Source organism: Lissotriton vulgaris, chromosome 3_1 (assembly GCF_964263255.1).
Source record: "Lissotriton vulgaris chromosome 3_1, aLisVul1.2, whole genome shotgun sequence".
NCBI classification, from domain to species: domain Eukaryota; kingdom Metazoa; phylum Chordata; class Amphibia; order Caudata; family Salamandridae; genus Lissotriton; species Lissotriton vulgaris.
The window spans coordinates 2,114,132,134-2,114,156,471 of record NC_141689.1 but is presented as its reverse complement, the minus strand read 5'-3'; the positions used below and the strand labels follow the sequence as shown (position 1 = coordinate 2,114,156,471).

General features: G+C 40.2%; 1 protein-coding gene across 1 annotated transcript in view; it reads left to right on the top strand.

Moving 5' to 3' along the window:
• ATP10D (ATPase phospholipid transporting 10D (putative)) overlaps positions 1-24,338 on the top strand; it is a 772,711-nt gene that overhangs the window by 390,380 nt on the left and 357,993 nt on the right. The window contains exons 8-10 of the mRNA XM_086962685.1: positions 2,792-2,919; positions 3,002-3,254; positions 5,450-5,640. Of these exons, the coding sequence (XP_086818811.1) occupies positions 2,792-2,919; positions 3,002-3,254; positions 5,450-5,640 (572 nt within the window). The remainder of the gene's footprint in view (positions 1-2,791; positions 2,920-3,001; positions 3,255-5,449; positions 5,641-24,338) is intronic.

The following is a 24,338-nucleotide window of genomic DNA, read 5'->3' as shown; positions in this document are numbered from 1 at the left end:
AACGCAGCAAGAATCTCAAGGAGATGGTAACCAAACCTATTACTGCTGAATTAAACTCCACACAAACTGGTATGAAAAAATGTGCCAACTGCGTCCATTGTAATAACGTAATAGTGGGTAATACCATTCAACATCCACAAACAGGAAAAACTATCAAGATACGAAATAGAGCTGATTGCAACTCCACTCATGTTGTGTACAGCATAAAATGCCCATGTGGCAAATTGTATATAGGGAAAACGGACAGAAAAATTAAAACGCGAATATCTGAACACAAAGGTCGTATTCGCAATTCATCTACCTCTTCGAGCCTGGCTACACATTGGAATGAAATGAAACATACCATACCACAATTACGATTCCAAGTCATAGAAGTCATAGATCAGAAAACAGATCGAGACAATTTCAAATGGTTAACGCAAAGAGAGATTTGGTGGATCAAACACATGGAAACTATGATTCCGAAGGGCCTCAATAACAAAATCGATATGGTGTGCCACTTATAAAGAATTCACGATCTGATTGAGATCAACAAACTAGCTAGAAATCGACAAGCTACCAACATGATAGCCTCACACATCAAAGTTACTACAACGCCCATTAAACAAGAGCATAAATAGACATATGGTTCTCACATAACAAATAGAGGAGCTCGATTAGTTAGCTACATGGAATGAGATACATTTTAGCCACTGTTAGATTTAGAGTTGAGGAGTTGAATATCTGCTTTGTGTTAAATTGATTTGATGTATTCTTAAACAGCCATTAAATTCTGGAAATCATTGTTTAATTCAACAAACATGTACATCATTGTAAATAGGATAACTCTAGTATTGTTTAGCAAATTGACTGTGTTTCTATAAATTGTAAACCGAATCTACATCTGCCAGTTAAACAAGGGTTCAAAGGCAAGATAGTTTAGACGCATTGCTTTATCGGACAGAACGTGTTACATTTGAAAGTTCTCACATTTGAACTTCGCATATTTCTGCATGAAACTTTATTATTATTACATTCATTTTCTCGCATGAGGAAGTCAGAATGTACCATCGCGGTGACAGTAGTTGCGAATTGACAGTCGTGTATAACATTATTTGATTATACTATCATGGCCGTTACCATTATATTTCTGTGCAGGATGGTTTACACATTACAATATGGCCGACACGCTTTTGCGTGTAGGTGTTAGTCCTCTTTCTATAACAATATCTTTAAACGCACCTGGTGCATGAGCATCGACGTTTAGAGTGTTGGAGAGTCGGCGAACACGTTGAAACGAATCGTACAGGTAAATCGTTTAATCTTGAATTTTGTTCAGCTAAGACCCGCAATTACTCAGGGAGATATGTCTGACCAGTGCGTCCTCGTTCAATTACAGGGCACGACGTCACAGTATCAGAGATTTCCGTCTGAAAAGAATAGCGATCAGGACTACAGGTATCAAGTGAATTTAGTTGACACACAGACTCATCTAGAGTGTTGCATTTTCATAATCAGTACAACAGTATTCTATTATTGTTTTAGGAATTTCTCTGAAAGTGGCAGACTTCCAGTCACTTCATTCAACGTATGGTTACAGGTATGCTTCATCGCAAATTTAATTAAGCTAGTTCTATTGCAGTAGGTTGCTTACAGCAACATGAGCCATGTGTCTTTTTCACTCTTGATAGCGATTATTATGTTATCGCTTGTTTTCAGTTCTGTGAGAACTACCTCAAAGGGGCTAGCACTACTCCTGCTAGCGTCGAAAACACAACTTTGTTTACTCCGTTGGTAAGTGCTTGCTTATTACAATGACAATAACTGTGTGTTCTTCTATTCAATAAGCGAGTTTTTAGTATCTAGAGTTAGTACTTCAGTGGTATTTCCGTTATTAGAAACTCAACATTAACAACGAATGAGTTACAAAAACGAGTCAATTTCAATTGTTGATATTTTGAGTAATCATCATTGTCAGGTTGTTTCTGTTTGGTATTATTTGTTCTATAACACATATTGATCCTTTTTGTTTTATGAAATGTGATATATACTACCATTTTTCTTACATTGCAGTTCCCCTGAAGAAGAGATCACATGATCTCGAAATGCATTGGGATTTACGACAGCATCAAACTAATAGTTTTGTGATAATGTGAATTTTTTTATGTTTCATGTTAAAGGAGAAGTCAAACATACTTTGTCTTTGTATGTGAAAAAAATGTTTGAGACACGAAAGTAATGCAAATAAATGAAGAAAAGATTCATGATTTTGTTAAACATTGGTTTGTAGGAGCATTATTTGAAAGGATTAACATACAAACAATTTCATATAAAGTAGCTAATCTTAATGGTTAGCACCTGCAGTGCAGGCTGGGTCAGTGATAATCTTATCACCTACAACGTACTTTTGATGCATAGGAGGTTAGCGCCCTCCTCCCAACTTAGCACGCACAGTGAAAAGTTTTGAAAAAAAAAATATTGAAACCAGGGATTACTAACTGAAAACTGAGTGCGCAGTACAACCCTCACTCCATAGTCCCAAGGGAATGGCCACATTACTACCTCCCAGTGTGATATGCTAGAGTTTAGAGATTGCATTCTAGCATTGTCCACATATTGTCTCTGCATAAAGAAAACTAGCAAGCCAGATGGGATACTGCTGCAAGGATAGACTTTTAGCATACGTTTTCATTTCTAACTTAATTAAGAGGGTCTAAAGAAGCTGCCATGGTGTTGTCACACGCTAGCCAACAGTAGCTTCCAAATATATGGAGGGATCAAAACTGACAGTTGTGTGGTTTTATATTTGTAGGTCATTGGATATGGTTGAATCGTTATTCAGAAATGCCACTGTTTATTATACCAGAGCAAGATGGAAAACACACTCCTCCAGCATTAGCAGGATTCTACATGTTCTGGACAAATATCATTTTATTGCAGGTAACCTATTTAATAAAGACAAACAATGTAATTGTACTTTTTTGTTTTTCTCGCCTTTAATCAGCCCCCTTTGTTTTGTCAGGTTTTGATACCAATCTCTCTCTACGTTTCAATTGAAATTGTGAAACTGGCACAGATTTATTTTATTCAAAAAGATGCGGAGTTTTACTGTGAAAAATCTGGATCCACGATAGAGTGCCGATCCTTAAATATCACTGAAGACCTTGGGCAGATTCAGTACATTTTCTCAGACAAAACTGGAACTCTCACTGAAAACAAAATGCTCTTCCGCAGATGCAGCATTGCCGGAACGGAGTATTCCCATAATGAAAATGGTAAGGGTTCGATCCGAGATGTTTTAAGAACTATGGGTATTGCAAGTGCATATTTTCAGAGATAGATAGGAAATAATTTAGACAGAATTAAATTGTATTCTAATGATAATGTCTCAACTTAGTAACTCCAAAACTACTGAAGGGGTTTACACCATATTACAACAGGCATTACCAATGCAATAGGTCTCGCATTTGCGAGGGATTGAGCTATTGGCATTGTAAATACTCCTCTTTTACTGCCAGTTTTGATTCTCGAAAGCAACAACTATAAGTACAAAGTGTGTTTACGCACTGCTTGCAGGTTTTCAAAACACATAAATAAAATGCATTGTTATTTACAATGCCAATAGCTCAAGTTGAAGCAAATGCAAGACATATTGCATTGCAAATGCTTGTTGAGCTTTGAGACTGAGGTGGCAGCAGCCGTATGAAGGCAGGGACAGTGATGCCAAGCTGTGCGTTTCAAAAGCGGGAGGGAGGCGGAGGAGGAGGAGGAGGAGGAGGCAGCTGCAGCCAACCCAGACCTTGGTCTTTGAATGCAGAGCAAATGTGGCAAGATAAGAGCCAGATTTACAGCCCTGTTTACAACAGAGCTCTGTAAACCAGGAGCACTGGCTTCAACTGCTCCATCTTAAAGAAATAAATAGTGCTCACAAGTGCCGAGTAACAACACATGTAACAGGGGAAGTCCTTAGAAATGGGCAGAGCTTATTAAGAACGCGTTTTGCAAATAATGTACCACAATAAAGTTCTGTTGTTAATCTTTTTGATCAAATTAGTTCCAAAGTTTCTCCATTTTATTCTGTCGCAAGAGTAGCCATATTTATGTATGTCTGATTCTGATACAGTAGACATGTCCAACAGGACTTTCAACTTCTACGGTAGGAATTTATACATAATTCATCTTCGGTAGTGAATAATATCCAATGCATTTCGGGCGTAGATTACTGGCCCTTCGTCAGTGATTCACTGAAAGTATAAAAACTGCACAATTTGTTGTCCGTATATGCATAAGATTTAAATGTTCCCTTTTATACTTTCAGTGAATCCCTGACGAAGGGCCAGTAATCTTGCGACAGAATAAAATGGAGTAACTTTGGAACTAATTTGATTAAAAAGATTAACAACTGAACTTTATGGTGGTACATTTTTTGCAAAACTCATTCTTAAGCTGTGCTTCTAGTAAGGGAACAGATCTCGTTCCCCAAACCCAATACTGTTTGAATAACCTATGTGGCCAAAGGGCGGTAAGCCACGAACTCAGAATGCACGCACAAAGCATATGAACTCGATAAATTGGATTAAAACGGTGTGCACCTGACTTCTCCATTCCAGAGCTTATTAAGCCCATATCCTGAATAAAACATGTCTGGCGGAAACCGCACAAGCGCTGCCTAGGCGAGACCTAAAAAAGGGTTCTTTCAGGACCACAAGGTAGCTTTCTGCCAAATTTGGTGTAATTCCGTCCAGCGGTTTGGGCTGTAGTAGTATCTAAAATTTCCACGGGAAATTGCATGGGAAAAATGCGTTTTGGGACCGCCCCATTTTTCTGCCCAATGAGAGCTCATGGCCTGAAGCCATCTGCTGTCGCTAAATTCCATTAGCAGTGGGGTTGATTGTAGGATGGGGTTTCCTCAGGACCTTAGTCCAGGCCATACCTTCCGGACAACTTTTGCTTTGCATGGCTGACCAAGGTTGGCTCTGAAGTCTGTCGAAATAGTGCTAAATAAAAATATGGGCGGTATATGCAATATATGATCACGTAATAACATTTACAGAAAAAGGTAAGAGTAAGTTATGGCTCATTGTTCTTTTAGGTATTTTAGTTTTTTTTAACATACTTTACGTTATAAAAAGTACATAATCAATTAAAAACACACTAACTTTACAATTGATGTCTGTAGTGAGATATTATTGACAGTGAATTGTGAGTTTGAGTAGTGCATTTGGGCCTAAGATATGGTTGACTCATCTACTCATAACTGGACAATGTCAGTCTATTTCATTTTTTTTTAAGCATTATGTCACTTTAGCAGATGTTTTCTACATTCGATTAATTTATATTCCTGTTAGTACTATTTTCTTCTGTAAGTTACATAGGAAGTAGTTACCTGTTATGCTAAATGTATGTATTGTGCATTTCCTTTTCAAATAATAAATGCATGTTCCCTCTAATCTCTTGCGTGACTCATCAGCTATGAGGTTGAAATCGTACCAGAAACCAGATAAAGATTTTGAAGATGCTGCTTATACCTCTGTAAACTGTGAGTCGAAACAGAAGACACTGAGCAAAAAATATTTAAATTCTCAAACTGACTGCGTAGAGGATGGAGCAGATCCCAGTAACACTCCGCACCTAATGCATGTGGCTTTCAGCAGCCCCTTGGTAAGGATACTTTAATGAAAGGATGTTGCTAAATGTACTAGTAATATGTATTTTTCAGTTGCTAAACTGTTTGGCGTTTGTGTCTGAAAGCTTTACAAAGAACACTGTTGTGCCCACAATGCATGTATGCCATGCATTCATCACATTGAACTTGAATATGTCATCAGATTCTTTGATGACCTGTTCACATTCTATGTGGTGACCTGGTCTGGTAGAATCCATACTCTAGGCTCCATATCCCTCCGCTAAAGACAAACAATGTTCTTTCCTTGGGATCTGTGTATTTTACGATAAATTCTAAACGGTTTTGCAGGTGCAACAGCGGTTTATAGACCTCTGCTAAAGAAGAAAACCACATTTGAACGGAATTACGAGTGTGAGTTGTTAGTGGTTGTCTATTTGAAAAAGAAACTCTCCACTGCTCCAGCACTTCATCCACTTACAGAGGAAAGGTCCTGTCCTATCACGGATGACACTAGTGCCTATGGTCTAGGTGCAGTGCTGAGGTGGGAGTGGATGGTTGTAAAGAATACACAATAGGCTTTGCCTCTTGAACTCTAGGCTCCACTTTACACCACAAGAAAAGGAAATGTTGGTGTGCGTATGGAGTGTAGAAAAGTTTAAGGCAAAATTTTGGGGAATGCTGGTTGTACTAAAATGTGACCACAAGCTTCTGGTGTATGTTTTATCGGGTATGAAAGTAAAACTACAAGTGGCCTTGCTAGGTTTGTGACAAAGTTACTGGAAAACAATTTCAAAGTATTATTTCCCCGGTTCTCAAAATGTATGAGCAGACTGCTTATCCATGCTGCTCATTCAAAGGAAAAATGATGAGTCGATCATTGACATCAAGTAGTGTTTAATTTTCCCTTCAGAGTTTAACAAAGCAATTTGTGGGAATATGAAGCAGTGGAAATTCAAAGTGGGGGTGATTCTATCATACAACAGGTTCTGAATCACTTAGTGAACAGTTGGCCCAATGGATGCCGTCCCTCAAGATGTTTACCTGTTCCGGAAATTGAGTAACAAATTATCTGCGATCAATAGTGTTCTTTTTTTTTTGTGGTGAAAAGTTATTCTCACTAATGGTTATTGGGGAAAGTATTTTGGAAGTTGCATACAATAGTCATCTTGGCTCAACGTTAACTAAGAGGTGAGTTAGAGAAGAGTACTTGTGACCCAAAATGGGTTAGAGGTTTGTAAATGACTGTTACAGTTTTGCGGAAGTGATAAACCTTTGATAACCATAACATCTTCAAATTTCTGACGTCTGCACTTTTAAGGGCATGGAAAAGAGTAGATTTAGATTTTCTGGGACACTCTGATTTTACCACCCTTGGCAAGGTAGGCACTTGTACTTGATCATTTATTCAGGTGGTTTGAGGTCAAATGTTTTGATCAACCTAACTCTGAGTAATTTTCTTTTCGTCTGCGTTTTTGTTAAGGAAGGTATCCCAGAATGTATATTAATTGATGATGAAGTGCAATTCATGTCTTCATTTATGCGTGATGTTCTCGAGAAAAGTGGTGTTAAACATTTCAGAATCCCCCTGTACTGGGCCCAAAGCAATAGAATGGTCTAAAGGTTTAACCGTGTGTTGGTTGAATATATCCAGAGTTCTACCAGATGTAATAAGATTTAGTAGTGGCTGTTCATGATTTGTTATGGGACTATATGACTACCCACACATTTCCAATGGTAGTTCACCTTTTGGTAGAATAGCATTGTCTGCTGTGCATCCCAGGTGATTACACACTTATGTGTATGTGGACCTCGCTTGTCCCAGAAAGTGAAAAATGTCAAGGAAGCTTTTGACCATCGCTGTAAGTCTGATGGTAAGGATAAAAGGACAAGGTTCTACCCTTTTCACTATAGGTGAGGTGGTGAGAATCAAAAAACCTATCTTAAAAAAACAAAAAAACATTTGTCTAGATACAGTGACCCTGTAAGAGCATTGGATGTGTGTGGCAGAAGTACAAGGGATCAGTGGTGACACTGAAGTAGGTTAACTAGGGTCCAAAGGATTTACCAACATGTTGCCAAGATGTGATCTGTACCTTAAGGTCATGATGTTCAAAGGCCTTGTAAGAGTACCTCAGCCACAGCACCACGTTGTGATATTGTGACGCACTGCGGTGAAGCAATGAAGTATCGCCCATAATGATTAACAACTGGGTCTTGTTTTGCCTGTTCCAGGTGACTGTACCCACCTGCTTTAAAACTATTCATTAATTGTTTTCCACAAATCGGCTCCTCCACATAAGTCAATGCTTTTCAGCCCCAATTAATACTGGCTTTATCAGGACTACAGAAAGATAAGAAAGTAATGTGTATAAATCAAATACAATCTTAAATCACCAACTTTGTAAAGAGCCACTTAGTTTCCTTACACACAGTACTATATACACCTTGCCGAAGTCGAAAACCTGCAGCTTTGTTAAATAAATCACTTCGAAAGTGCCTTGCAGCACTCTGGCCTACCTAATAGCTGCACTTCCTCCAAAATATTAAATTAGTAATGGTAGAACACTGTACATTGTTTCCTATTTGTCCTATATATACAATGCTTTTATACCGCTTCTGCCACTTCAGTCATACATTATTGTTGGGTATATTCACAAGGCAAATCACCACGTGTGTGTTAAACCCAGAAGGAAGTATACGGATAACCCCATTACCATAGTGTATATTGTGTAACTACATGGCTCCTTGAACCATCAGATGGTATGTACACCAAGTGTGGACCTCCATGTGTATTAGCTCCTTCTTCAAATACTTACACACTTTTAAAGTACCAACAGAGTTTGCCAAGGACATCCCTTGATTGAAACTGGATTAAGATTCTTTACTTCTCCCTCATAATATCCACCAGATTGAGGTTCTAGGTGCCCTTTCTTTTCAGGGTGTTAATTTTTTCTTACTTGTCTTAAGTTGTGACATGAAGTTGAATTGTACTGGTTAAGGTCCAAAAACTGTTGTCATCTTGAGATTGAGAATGTCTTAGGAGGACAAGGGGACACCTTACTGAGCCAGGTATCCTGAGGCTTTAGTGGTGCTACTTGATTGACCAGATGGGTCTTTGATATGAGCAGCGGTGTTGTCACTATGAATGTCATTGAGTTCCTTGTCGACGGGTGAACTTGACAGCAATAATGGTGTCTTTGATTTAACAGTCATTGCCGGTGTGTACATGACGAGAGTTATGGATGATTTGGATGTAGGTGATGTCTTCCTAGTGAGCAAAAAAGCACCAACACCACATTTCATTCTCAATTGTAAAGCACTTCAGAAAGTGAAAGGAACAGTTATCATCAGGGCAGTTGTCAACTGTATCGTCTACCAAGTTTTCAATTATTCATTTTTGCGCAGGAGATGCCTCCTGTAACACTTCACTTGACCTATAAAACGTATTTGTGAGCTTTTCGGGCAGTTCTCCTAATGTAGAAGTCAATTCCTTGCCAGATCGTGCCCTCTCTGATTGCTCTCCCTCAAGTTGTTGTTGCTGAGGTTTATTTGGTTCAGGAGATGGCTCCTCATCAGTAGTATATAGACTTATTCAAAAAGGTCTGCCAAATTGTACAGTTCTTAGGTTATCTGTTGGATAAAGACAATCTGTGCATGAAAAATGCTGAATTTCAGTATACAGCCTCTTTTAGCCACTGGGAGCACACAGTCTAAATAAAATGACTTTGTTTTGCACATTGTGAGAAGAGTTTGTAGATTTCCGCTGAGCTAGAGTCTAGGTACATTAATACTGCTGCATGAACTGTCCCACAAAATTTGTGGACGCAATGGACATGCTAATAATTTAGTAAATGAATAGAAGTATATGTTTCTGAGCTTAGCTCAGAAGGGTACTCCCTTTCACATGATGTGCAGTAGAATGTGGTATGATACCCTCTGAGGAAATAGTTTATTCTACTTTCACCTTATTGTTTAGACTTTGGGTCCCTTCTAATTTGATGAATGGATTACTGAAGCAAATAGTTTTCTATGTACTGTATGGAAGGTTGGAGTTACTGCTAATATATGTGTTACAGTGGGAACTCCCAACATGCCAAGAGCAAATCATTCAAACTTGTGAATCTATGAAATTAATCAGTAGATTTACAGAGCCTTACCTTACTTGTCACCTGTGAGGGTATCCAGGCGCTTGCAGGGCCAGTTAATTAGCTGAATAGCTGGATTTTCAAGGACTCTCAGAACTCTGAAAGTGATGGGGAGGTCCGTAGGTGAAAAGGTAGCTTGTTCCTGGTCTTCGCTGCTAGGTAGGAGGAGCAGCTGACTTAGTATCTAATACATCGGACATTTTGGGGTGGGGGAGGGGTATAATGGTTAGAGACAGGCACGTGAAGCTGAGGTGTATAGTGGGTTGATGGAAGTTCAGGTGGTGGTTCAAGTAGGTGGGTCCGCAGTTGTGTAGTGCCTTGATTGCATTGTTCAGGAGCTTGAACTGGCATCCTTTCTGTACAGCGTGGCAGTGGGGTTTGTCTCGGGAGATCCAGGTCGAGTTTGGCTGTGACATTCTGTATGGTCTGTAGTCGTCTGATGAGGTGAGCTGAGATCCCTGCGTAGAGCGTTGCAGTAGTCCAGGTACCTGCAGATGAGGCCCTGGGTGATGGTGCGTCTTGGGCTTTGGGGTAGCCAGTTGAATATCTTATTTAGCATGCGGATGATGAAGAAGCAAGAGGAGGAGATGGAGTTGAACTGATTTGTCCTGTTTAGTTTGTTATCTAGAATGATGCCTAGGTTCTTAGTGTAGTTAGTGCGAGTAGGAGTCTGTCCAATTTCCGAAGGCCATCAGGATGCGTCCCATGGGGTGCTTTTATTTCAGAAAATCAGTACCTCTGTATTGTCTGAGTTGATCTTCAGGCAGTTGTTCTTCATCCAGTTAGCAACGTCTGTCATACAGTTGTGGAAGTTGGTCTTAGTGTTGGTGTTTTGGCAATGCTGACCAGAGGTATCATAGAAGAGTTAAAGAGGGTGGTGCTGAGCGAGGATCCTTGGGTACTCCATAGATCAATAAAAATTCATAGCTGGAGAACCTGCCAACTCAAAGTTGTTAGCTGGCAACATACTAAAGGACATTTTCAGTCATTTAGGACCGCTCCTATTTTTATCCTTTAAGAACTACCATCAAACCATCTCAGGAGCTGTCATCTTTACACACTTTTCGAGGCAAGAGTCTGTAACCTCAGGAACTCTCTCTGAATCTGTATATCATCACACCTTTCCAGCTGGCTTCCACATCCATTGTCATTTGAGAATGGTTTTCTATGCCAGAGGAATGCTTGCTCATCTTTAACTTCACTAAACTTTAAATATGGCTTTCCACTTGTGTCATAAGCCGTCCAGCACTCTAAACACTTCGTTGTTCATTCTTGTTCATAAATTTGTCCTTTATCACTGTATGTATGTATCTCTCTCTCTCTCTCTCTCTCTCTCTCTCTCTCTCACACTCTATCTTTAGGGCCTTTGGAAATATCTTTATTTAAGGTAACACTTTCAAGAGCCTTCTGACCAAATTAGCTACAAGCAGGGTCAGGGCACAAAATTAAAGTGGCCCACATTAGCGATTCCAATAGGTAAAAACAATCTCCCACGTTTGCAAATCCAGACCGTTTAAACATTTTTAAAGGCAGTGGTATGAAGATGTTTTGCAAGGTATGAGAGACGGTACGCATTTGTGCTTTTTGCAGGCAACGTTTGTGGTAAATCAACAGCAAAAACTGCCTCACCAGACCATAAAACCTACCCACTAACAGTCAAAAAACTGCTCCACAGAGTGATCTGTGAAATCAGCCCTTCTGGCACTGTCAGATTGCGTTATGTGCCAGTCCGATCCTGGCTACCAGCCAATTTCGCTCTTCCTTGTTGCTTCAGAAGTTCTGGTATCCAAGATAGCCATATAGCGCCAAGATTATTAGACGCTAATGACCTTCTTGACGGGTATGTAACTATCTTCTAGCCGGATGATGGTCAAAGTTGATTCTGTTCGGAGTCCTCTCTCTCTGTCAGATGTGTTTGGCATGGCTGACCACTCAGTTTTACTTGTTTATCTGTCTGCATCTGCTGTGCAGTGACCCTCTGATTTAGGTTTATTTGTAACATTTCTCATAAGCTATGTCTGGTCTTTTTTCTACTCTGAGTCCAGAATCTTCTCTTGGCAGCTCCCAAGTTTCATAATATTTTCACTTTTCTCTTACTGGGGCAATTCATCAATTAGCCTGACTGGCGTACATACCCTCTACAAATAGGTATAGGCAACTTAGTATTTAGAAAACATTTAAACCAAAGGTTGAGTGATTCAAAGCTTTTATTTGACTTAAAGTTGTATTTCTCAAAATGTTAAATCACACAGATGGCCTACATCTGTCTCACAACTCTCTCGTCCTCGGGGCCAATTACAGTAAATATGTATTCTTAACCATATTAGTGTCTCTTATTCTCATGTTTGTTATGCATATTTGTTTGTTTTACTGACCCTTACACCAACAATTTCCTGAAAAGGATTGATGGAGTAGTGCACAGTCGAAAATCACAGTTAAAGATTGCAACTAAATACTAGCAATACCAAATAATTAATTATAGATGTCATCAGAGGTAAATGATACCCATCTTTCATTCCCAATAACCATAGACCCTGACCTCACCCATTGAGGATCATTTGGAACCTAGCAGTCAGCCTGGATTCCTATCGGTTTGTGGGCCTGAGATAGCTACATTCAAAGCCTCCTGTTTTTTGCAGCTGTTGAAGAAAAGGTTAAAATAATTATTTTAACTATTGTGATCTAGTATGTAGTATACGTGACACAATAGGCGAGAATATTCCTAATACAAATACAATCGGCATAGTAAGTAATCCAAAAATTATTGTATAAGACAGGGTAAACTAGACCCCCTCCCCTTCTACAGAAGCAAATTCTTTACATATCAAAAGATCGCCAGGTGTTTGCAGCAGACCCAGTACCTTAGCATGCACAGATGAAGGTTCTACATCTCTGGTGTAGTCACAATCTCGTCTGTGTATTTGCCTATATGACAAAGAGTATATGTTCCCAAACAACAGCTGCATGTGTGTGTTTTGTCTATGTGCTAGAGCCTGACCAAAACAGAATAACAAGGGAGCATTGTTGTTTGACCTTATCTACAGTGTTCAGACTAAATCCCAGGAAAATACAGAACACATACATAACAGTAAGTTCTGTGTGAAAATACAGCATAGCACAAAGCATAATACTTGCGTGTAATAACGTGTGCAAAGTAAAGACTGCAGCACGCTCAAGCTAACAGAGAAAATGGCAATGGGCATGCACGGGACATATGACACCCTCCCCTTGGTCAGGGTGGTAGCACCAAAAGTGACAACAGAATTCAGGTAATAAACAGTCCCAAAGTGTTATCATTATAATCTTTCAAAATGTGCCAGGGGACACCAAAATGTGTGATGCCAACTGAGAGGCTAACAATTTCAATATAAAATCCGCTCCTTTCGAAAGACAAATAACAGCAAACCAATTGAGCAGGGCGAAGGAACAAACATGCTCCTCAGTGCCAGATGTTGATAAGACCTGTTTTGATTTTGATGAAACTGAGATCTAGAAGATGCTGTGCCATTGCACAGAAACTGTCGATGGCCACTGGTCATAACGTCAGGCTATGAAGCAGTTGCATGCCCAAGGAAGAGTCCAGATGATGAGTCACTAAAGTACTCGTCAAGAGTTTGAAATCAAGGGCAGCTTGTGATGGCGTAGCGAGGCAGACTTCCAGGGCCCATTGAAAGGTGCACTCTATGCAATTAAACACCGGTTGCACGCAGGTGAAGTAACCGTAGCGGAAGGTTAAACAGAAATGGGCATCCAGAGCGTCCAGGGCCACTACTCCAAAGAGTCGTAGCATGCACTTATTTTATTGCTGCAGCAATTCCTGCCCTGGAAGGACCACAAAAGGGGCATCCATTGCGGGATTGCAGGAACTATACTACAATGCCCAAACTTAAGACTGGCAACAGTGGGAACCCACTGAGCACGTTGGAAAAAATAGAATGTATAAAAGCTGGCATTACCCCAAATGTTGTTTGCAATGAGGTCACAAGGCAAGAGCCCACAAGTTTAAAAAAGTGGGCCAAGGCCCTTGGTATCAGACGCATTAAATATTTGATGTATCAGTTCACTGAAATGTAAAAATGTAGGGGGAGATTCATGTTTAAAAAAGACTGTATTTTATTGGATGTTCTCGCTACGTGCAATTCGAAGGTTTCGCAAGCTGAAGTAAGAGCCACTTCTTGTTGAAACAATAATTTGAGTCTGTTCAGTTTATTAAAATCTATTTTCAAAGTTGAAATGCAAGGCCAGATTGAACTATCAAAACTCCAGTGCAGAGGAGGAAACCGCACGTTGTTACAGCAAATGACTCCACATACTGGATTCATGTATAAAACTGTTCCCAAGAGGTTTGTAGCTACCCACCAGGAAGTGTTTCATGCAAGCAGTATACTGAAAAGTAGAGATAGGTAATGAGATAATACTGTGTACTAACCAGACTGCTGACTGTATTTCTGTTATTGTAATGGTATCTGTTCAAGTTTCTCAATATATAACATAGTATAAACAGCCATTGATTGCGGTTTGCCTCTCAAATTAAATGGTAAGAACAAAGCAGTGTAATTAAGGTAATGCCAAGTAACATGCCCGTTCTTCGGTGTTTGGAGTGTCCAACTTAATTGCATTATGGATCTAAGTTGAGTCTAACCATAATATAATGTTAAAATGTCACTTTGCACAATATCATTGGCAGACTATGTAATATTATACAAACTATAAATGAGATGACAAAGTATTTATACTGTTGTCTACCACAGCAAGGACTTTATCCAAATTATCTTGATCAATTGGGTGTAAATGTACAGCAGCTTCTGTTTGGCATTATTTCCAAATGTCATTATAAGCAGCATAAACAGACCGTTAAGAATGGGGCGATTTCGGACCTTAATGGAAATCTGACAGATTCAGGTCTTTGTATCGGAGGGAAAGATGTTGTTTCAATGCAGACCATGCCGAATGTTCTAACAATTGTTTGCATATTTTACCCACAGAATAAGTAGTCACTGTTTTATGTTGCATGGAATGTGAATATCCGGGATTCGGTCTATTTGATTAGAACCCAAATGTGCTGTTTAAAAAACGAGCATGACAAACATTAGTACCCACTGGCCATATCAACAATCCACCTGGAGCCATAAGTGAAAAATTAAACATACCATTTTGTATCATGCCATTTAGTTGATTTTCTTTGTCATTTGTATAAGATTGCCAATCATCGAAAGAGATGGAATAGTCTGAGTTTTCAATCCTTTAATTTTAAGCAGTCCCATACAAGTAGTTTGGTGGACAGTATCATTTAGAAATATTATTTGTGAAGGTATGAGACATGCTCAAAATAAAAATTCTGTACCTTGGACCTGCCAGGACTTAGCGCCCCAAACTGAATTCAACTCGATACTGTCTTTCCAGTAATCATATCCTTTTAAGGCTTAATTCTTCAATAAAAGAAGCCTTATAGATTAGCTTACTTTGAGTGAGTATATATTTCTTCAGGGGAGTAGGAACCAATTTAAAATATTTCAGATTGTGCGACTCACGCGTTATAACCGGTGAAATATGTGTACTTCATTTTTTGTGGTTTTGATCTATCCTGACGGGGAATTAGGCAATGCTCCTATAGAGTATAATTATATTGGGTACGCAATTCAATTTATGATTTGGAACTCCAAGTACTTCCCCATAAAATATACAAGAGAGAGGAAGATTTCCAATTTATCATACCATACTATTCTTAATAAAAAAATTAAATACAATGAGGGACCTAACAAATTATATTTTAACTATGCAATAGAAATTTAAAAACATTATTTAAAAAAAGAAAAACTGACTCCATATATAGTCACAATACATAATGTATAAACTGCAAGTGCGCATATGTAGGAACCTTTACATAATCAGTTATAATATAGTGCAAAATATGCAAATTGCTTTATCCCAATAAATATTCTAGCAGCTTAATTTTTGCAATTCAAGTCAACTAGGTTTCAGTTTATAATGTGCAATATATGCTGCCCAGCAGGGACTATGTTCAGCATACCAGAACTAAGTATATAGTGGGGGCAGACAACACATGATTTTTGCCCGAATTTCTAGTTTATAATGTGCAAAATATGCTACCCATCAACCGCCATGTTTAACATAACAGAACTATGCGCAGCCATAATAAATCTCTCTAAAAAGAGTTTATGAATTGTTTGAAAATCGAAATGTTCTAAAACCTACTAATAGATGGGCAAAAAGACAGTACCAGGCCTCCTCTGCAGTGGTGATGTTATACTTTAGAAAGACAGGTCTCAATAACCTGTGTCGTTGTGGTTGTAATGGGGGACAGACAACACATGATTTAAATCTTCTACCCAATTTTCACATAGGTCACTAAGTCTGTTCTCCCTAGGGAATCCTTTCCATGCCACTCTTATATTACACAAAGGGAGAAGATGCATCGTTAACAGCAAAATGGTTCTTCACACTCCTTGGGGAAATATTTCATACGACGAACGATTGTGGTATTTTATACATACTACTCCCCACTATTGTGTTTCTAGAATGCCCTGAACACAAAGTAGTATCTCTTTTGCGACTGACTTTGTAAATTATTTTTTTATTAGAGTTTTCAATACAGGTTTTGGGAAAGGGCATACACCACTTTGCCCAATTTCAAATAAGTCTAAGGCTTTCTCATGGTTTCTAAAAACAACGTTTTTACCCTTCAAGCAAAAAAAAACTTCATATCTTAGCGAGTCCTATATAGAGCTTAATTAAGCATATATACAATGAAAGGAGCGTGTATATATCCTGTATCACAATTATAAATCAATTATTATACATTATTACAACTGATCCAATCCACAGGCCAATGATTTGAGTTTGGCGGGATTCACAGGATCAGCTGCAAATAGGGAGGAACGCTCAGACCTTATGAACGCAAACTTTGGCAGCTATTTGTATCAAGACTAAATATATTAGGAATACGGGAAGGACAGTACTTGAGGGAAGATTTTTGGAGGACCTAAAACATAGGAAATAACGGATTGAGGACTATACTTGCAGAATTATGACGGAATAGTCGTGGACCATGAACACAGAATACCAATTCTGGCATAAAATTCAGTTATAAAGGAATGATTCCGGTTGGTTAAATAATCTGAAATATAATCTATATTCTAAGCAAAATATTACCAGAGTTAAGACGATAACATAAGAAGGTGGACCAATATATAATCGGTCGCGAACAATGGATTCTTAAAATCTAAGAATCAAAAATGAAACCCTGTGTTAGGACGAAACGCGTAGGCTGTGACTTAAGAATTTGTTCTTCTAAAGAATTGATGGATTGATCTACAAAACTGTGAAGAATATGGAAATGATTTAATGAACTTTTACAAAGAAAGGTATATGGAAATCATTGGCCTGTGGATTGGATCAGTGTAATAATGTATAATAATTGATTTATAATTGTGATACATGATATATACACTCCCGTCATTGTTTATATGCTTAATGGTGAGTGGGCTTATAGCGGTGGTCCACAGAGTTGAGCGTAGTGATTGATGTGATCGGATCAGAATTGGTGAGCTGGTGCACACACCGCTTGATAACCTTGACCGCAGTAGGTAGATGATTATAGCTTACATTACTTTCCAACAAAGCATTACCCCACCTTAAACATGCTACCATAGCAAACACGATAGTTGAGAGAAGCCCAAATTCAAGCCGAAAGGCCGCTATGGTGACTGCACAGTTCATAATACAAATGTAGCAACAAATGCACCCTTCCACCTTCTCAAAAAGGTCCCACAGCTGTACATCTACAGATTCACATGCATAGCTCAATACTGGCGGGATTTTGTTTTTATAGGCAGACAAACTTTGCAAAATGTCTTTGCCCACATTTGTACAGCCTGCCAAGTGCAGAGGCCTGTGATATAGCCTTACTTCTACACCGGCCAATATGATCACTGTTAGAGCACTTGTTTGAACAAAATCTTCCCCGATACGGGTATTGCTTCACTACATCAAGCTTGTCTTTCCCTAAAAACCATTGTATATTTTTCCTAACCCTACATCCCCTAAACCTAAAAAACATAATTTTACTTTTTAAGATATTTTATTTTTTTAAATGTTCATCAGAGTAATGATCGAGCTCGTTGAGTCGTCTTTGTAAACCTATTAAAAGTAAGATCCAATAGGATAGTGTCATCTGTGTAAAGTAGACAACACATTCCATAAGAACTAATTTTGGCGAGTCACCTTTACACTGCCCAACCTGGCTAGGCAAATCATTGATGTAGAAGGAGAAGAGGAGAGGGGCTAATAGGCACACTTGCTTCAGCCCATTATGAGTTTCCATTTTACTCGACAGGCCCTGGTTGCCTCCCAGCCGCACATGTGTCCAAGTAGAGGAATGTAGTTCAATGATCAACCTTAACAAATGCCCTGGAATCCCCATTGCGGGGATTTCCTTGTAGGAAGGAGGGCAGTAGGCATTCACCGGCGAAGACTCAGGAAATTACTCCAAGCTAAACCTGCTTTTAGTGTTTAGTGCTTATAACTGAGAAATATATTTGGTCCATTCTGCATCAGATATTAAAATGGCTTATGCTATAATTCTACCATCACAGAGTTCAGCAAGTAGAGCCCAATATTTACGTGAACTACCAGGTTGTGCAACCTTTCTCAATTTAATCCATTTGGAATCCTCCACCCCGATGTTCGGAAACCTTTAGTCTGGTTCTTACCCGCTTTAATCTATTAATTTCCCTTTGCCTAGTCAATGATGCCAGCTTAAATTGGTCCCTTACTAAGACATTCAGTTCCCAATTGAGCTTTTTTACCTTCCACAAAGTAACCACAAGGAGGTTAATGCTATTGACTCGTATTTTAATTCCACATGATCTAAATAGAGCCAAATGTTTATCAAACCAGCTAATGAGATTTTCCTGACCGGGGCCAGAGCTTGCATTTTTAACAGATCTCCCTAAACATATCATATTTTTATTAGACCAAAATAGAACATATTTAATTTCACAGATTCCAAAGCTCAAGCATTTTACATTCCAAATCAACATTCACTGATAAAATACTGTGGTCACTTAGATCTGTCCTCAGTACCTTAAACTGAGTACATGCTCCAATGAGTTGATATGATACCATCATATAGTCAATTAATGACTTTACATGAAACATAAGGGAGGCGGGGGAGTCCTCTGGAAATCTCCCATTTAATACAACTAGGTTCTAAAACAATCCATAAGACTCAACCATCGCCAATCCGATCTAGTATGGACTGGCAATGTTATTTCAGGGATGGTCCATACATCTTCCATCCCTCAGCGTTCGCCATGACTAACATTGCAATTATCCCAGCGCTAAAAGTAGCTTTGAAATTTGGGAGTTCATTTCGATGGTCCAATAAAACCCTCTCAATATCTCTATTTGTTATCAGTGTCAGGTCCTTGATTTCAGATAACTATAAAAGGTAACTTCTATTAAGAGGGTCCAGTTCTCTATCAAACAGGAAAGCAAAGATCAGGCTATTGAATACTTGCCCTGACTCACGCCCTTCTTATACCTTATCACTATACTTTTTGTTCTGCCCCCGATTCCACTGTCTTTGCAAAAGGTGAGGAAAAAGAGGAAAAACCGGCCCCCACCCCTTATGATTGATTAGGATCTATCCATACATGGAGAGTATCCGTATGGAAAAGGTTTGAGAGAGAACTGTCCACCATCCGCCCTGCCTCTAACAAAGTATTATTTGTTTTTACTACCATACTCTCCATACCATCCAAATCTGACCTTGACTTAAGGTTCTCCCATTCAGACCCCATTCCCCCCTTCATAATAGTGTGTTATCCTCGAATCCTTATACCCCATCTCTCGCCCTATCCCTCCAATATAGGGAGGTCTATCATATTTGAGGAGGACGGGTGAGGATTTTTGTCTGGGCAGTCCAATTCCTGACCAACATGGGACCCAACAGCCTTAAACACCTTTCCTTTTTGGGGCAAAATAGCACGATCAAGCTCTTCAGGGACATCAAAAAACCTCCATTTTCTTTGGTTTACTTTTTGTAATGCCCCGGTACCCATGGAGAGCAAAACCAGTTTTTTGCCATAGACTGTTTAATAAAGGGGCGGGGACAATTGTTGAGGCTGGGTCACCACATGTACTGGAGATCCCTTTTTAAAAAAATGGATAAAAGGATGAGGAATTCTTAAATGATGAAATCTTTGTTTTCCCTCGCAGCGGCGAGCGGGTAATAATCCACGGCCAACTGATTTTGAGGTGCAGTACAACAAATGCTGTTTATTGCTACAATGTCTCCAAACTACCCAGTTGAAAGATCCCCAAGGTCATCACAAGTTCCCACTTGGACTCCCATTATTTTTACCACTGTTAGTCTGGTTTACCTGAGTTTTGAAATCGCTACCCATTCCGCCTTTCCTTAATGGGTACCCGCAGAAGTAAGGGACTGCACACCCACTAAAATTGGAGACCATGCATCAAACACATGATGGGAATTAACAGTACACTTTGGCAACAAAGTTAAAATTGATGAGAGAATCCTCTCTAAAGCATTTACTAGATCAAAGGTATCCCTCCCTCCCCTATTCTCATTTAAACCCTCGTTCCCATTTTCACCCTCAGTGACTAAATGCCATGTGCTTCTTTACTTGGGGCCGCCTCAGGTTTCAATAGTCTTGATGAACGAGAAAGAAAAACACTTTTGGTACTGGTACTGCTGTACTAAGCTGGTATTCGTGGGCAACTAGTAGTCGGTGATTTTAGATTGTCCCCCAATACTCGATTTTTCCCTGGGAATAGCAATATCTGGTAGTGTACAGCCATCTAAGTCCCCAGGGTCAAAGCTACAATCCACTGCACAATGTTAGTTCTGGGGCCTTTGAGACAACTCTCTAGGTAAAGACGGATCCAATTTTGACTGCAACAATTAGGGAACCAGTTATAACCACAGGCTCATTGACTTCAGCATAATCGCAGGTTCAGGCAACAAATTAGTACCAGCATCCTTTTGTTTTGACAATAAAAGGGAGTTGTTCAATAGGCTGAATAAGTTGAGTTGATAGGGAGGGTACCACCACGTCGAATAACTTACACTGGTGCACAGCTATCAATTGTGAGATGACCATATCTGTGCCCAACTAATCCTCATTAACCGCCCCCTCTTCATTAGTCATTAATGTTTTACCCGTCAGACCCTTGGTGAACATAGATAATACAGTGGGATGAGATTTCAAGTGGGTAAAATGGACTTTGGGTTTCTTCCACTTGATGGTTTTTAGTAATTATGGGAACTAGAGTGATTAAATATATAATAAATATACCTCCAACCAATCCTGAAGCAGGCTCTGACCGTGACACTGAGGTTGTAATTAAGCGACCAGATCGCAGGCACGTAGAGTGCATCTTCATTCTATGTAGACCATTCCCAATCTCAATCCAAGAAAAGTGTAGACTCCAGCTCAAACTTCCGATGTATCATATTACCAGTGGAAAATAGAAGCTAAATAGCAAAATAACATGAGAGTTAGGGTGACCAGAGACCTGGGCTAGTAAAAGGTCAACTCTCAACTCTCGGCCACTTCTAAACATGCCCAATTTGCAGAGGCTTCCGGGGAATCACTTTAGGTACATCTGCTGATTAGCCCGTGGAAGATGAACATTTTACGTTAAGTGCCCTCGAAGAACAGAACAGTACGGGGCTCCGGGACTATCAGTGGTGGGCACGAACTGGGCCAACTGACACACCGCTGCAAGCCGCACCCAGTAATTACAGGGCAGCTATCACTGGGATCACAGGGTATGCTCCTCTGCATCCGGCTATGGCTGCAGCGTGCCAATTTACACAAGATAGGCAGATGGTCTCAAAGGTCAAATTTGAGGTCAAGGGTAAAGACAAGGTCACTTATCTCCCTTGACACTCCAGGGCTCTCAGGCTCTCTCTCTGCCCCACTTCCTTGACCCGCAATAGACCTCAGTGGGCTCCTGGACAGCTCACACACCACCAACCACCAAACTTGGTTGAAATACAGTCAATCCGGTCAACCTGAACAGGGTCAAAAATCGAGCTGAAAGCTCAAAGTCTTGGGGGGGCAGCATTCGTTACACTTGTTTGCACCCTTCAGCTTGACTCAGCCACTCTGCTCTGCTCAACCACTCCAAGCCTACCCTGTGGCGACCAACACAAATACATAAAATCCTATATTGCTGATTATGTACAGCTTTCTGTGTGTCTCTTGCCTGGTTGCCTTGCCTGTTTTGACTGTTTATCAGGTTATAGCAGTGCAAGTAAACTAACTAGGTCCGAGCAGCAGCAGTAAAGGAGAAAAGGGCTGTGACTGTCAATACGTCTGAACTAAACCTAAGGCAGTGAGGTGAGTGGGAGCACACCAGGCCACCCATAAGCCGCCTGACCTAGCTGGGTTGTTTCCAATTGATCCCGGGCACACACTGCACGCAGTATCTACCACCGCCGCACTGTGCCCCCATGCCTTACCTCTCCTCCTGCCAGATCCTGAATCGATGACGGGACCTTGTCAGACCTTGCAGGAGCAGTCCTTGCCTCGAATCGCCCGGTCAAATTCTGGCTGAGACGAAATGATGGCCTTCGTGGACTACAGCTGCGGTTCAACGTGGTCTGCTGATCCGCTGCTCCGACAAGTCCTCATCCTCGCTCAGCACCCAGCGCACAGTGTTCGTGCTCGACATCGGATGTGTTCTGCGTTCCACACACTGTTGAAAGAACGCGCTTGGGGACATGATCCACTAGTCCTATGCAAAAAACTATGTCCATAATGTTGATAATATAACAAATTGGCAATTAGCAAATTAGCTGCAATGTAAATACAAATCCTCAGAGTCAAAGACAGTGTAATATTCCAGTTCAAGAAACATCAAACTCGTAGTATTAATATCCCAATCATCTGAAAGCAACCCAGGTACTGTGACATCACCCATGGAAAGTAGGAACAGATAAGGTTTTCTCTGTGGGACCAGATATATCAAATGGTACTTTATCCCATACAATTCCATCAGTGACTGGGACCACTGAAATGTTAACAAGGGTTTGGTCTCTTTTCATTTTATGCAAAAGTAGAATGTGGGGCCAACACCCCGTCCACCAGTTCTGCAGCAGAACGTTCTGGAAGGTAATGGCCATTGATCAAAAAGACAAAAACAGCCACAAACCCTATCCACATAAAAAATACCATGGACAATATGATCCAGATATATATCCAAGGCAGAACCAGATAAGTTTGTTTTAACCAGGAGATGAAAACACAAATCCGTGTTGGTGGTAAAGGCAAAATAGAAGACAAAGAACTGTCTGAAGAAAAATTATCTTGACCGATACAATACCAGAAGAACTCAGCTGCAATAGAGGAGGCTTTGATTCTGGATGGACAGTTCAGTTAGTTCTTGTACTACAGATGGGGCATCAGCTGGTGGATCAGAATACACAATGTCCATTACTGAATGTGTAGAAATTGTAATGGGTATCAGGTCAACTGAAGTTTCGATATCCTCCTCCTGCAGCAGGGGTGAATCAGCAAGGATGGAGCTCACGGGCTGTAAAGCAACATTCTGTGTAGGAACACCTACACAGTAGCGTACTATCGTGGATTGGCCATATGGTGTAATTTAACATGTTCAATTGAAACAAAACTAATTTATTTGTATCTGGGAAGTGGAGGTAAAATCACAGTTGTGGTTCCCTGAAGACCAAGGACTGGAACAGTAGCACAGTAGGAGGGACGAAATTCTTGCTTGATCGCCAACTTTTCAGGTGCCAAAACACGAACTTTAGGAAGCCAGCCAGTAACATGAATCTGGACAGCCGCATCTGATTGGAGACAAGAAGGCAAACGACTTCTGTAGATCTTGCAAGACAGCACAGTGGTTATCTACGCCGAAGGGTACGGCTGCTGCCACAACGTCTAGACCATCAAGATCTGGAAAATACATCTTGATGGCAAAAAGCATTTCGTATGGGGTCCGCTCACCCAGAGATCTTTTAGGGAGATTAATAAGCACTCGCTGAACCCCATAAAAATGAGTTAATCAGCCACGGCCTGTATTACCCTGGCTGTTAAAGACTGCTTTTAGTCACGGTTCATCTGCTCCACAACAGAGTTCCCCCTCGGGCCTATATGGAGACGAGAAATGCACCTGCACTCCCTTTGAAGCCAATAGAATCACTGTACGCCTTAGAGGCAACATCCAGACCCTGTTCCGAATGGAAAGCCCCACAGGCATAAGTTATAACAAAGACCTTAGAATCCTTAATAACAGAGCGTCAGCAACAAAGGGACCGGAATGATCAAGATAATCATAGCCAAACTGCTGATTCAAAGGATAAAGGTGTGTCTGAGGTGGACGGGACACTGTAGAACATTTAATCTGTTGACATAATGGCGAGCCTGTTGGTATAGACCTGTCACCAGTAACGTTGCTGTAAGAGAGAAATATTGGACGCAACCCCTTCATGTGCAGAAGCTATGCCTTCGTGAGCGGCCATTAATAAAGAGTGTCTGTGATCGAGGTTTGGCATCATGCGATCACCAACCCCA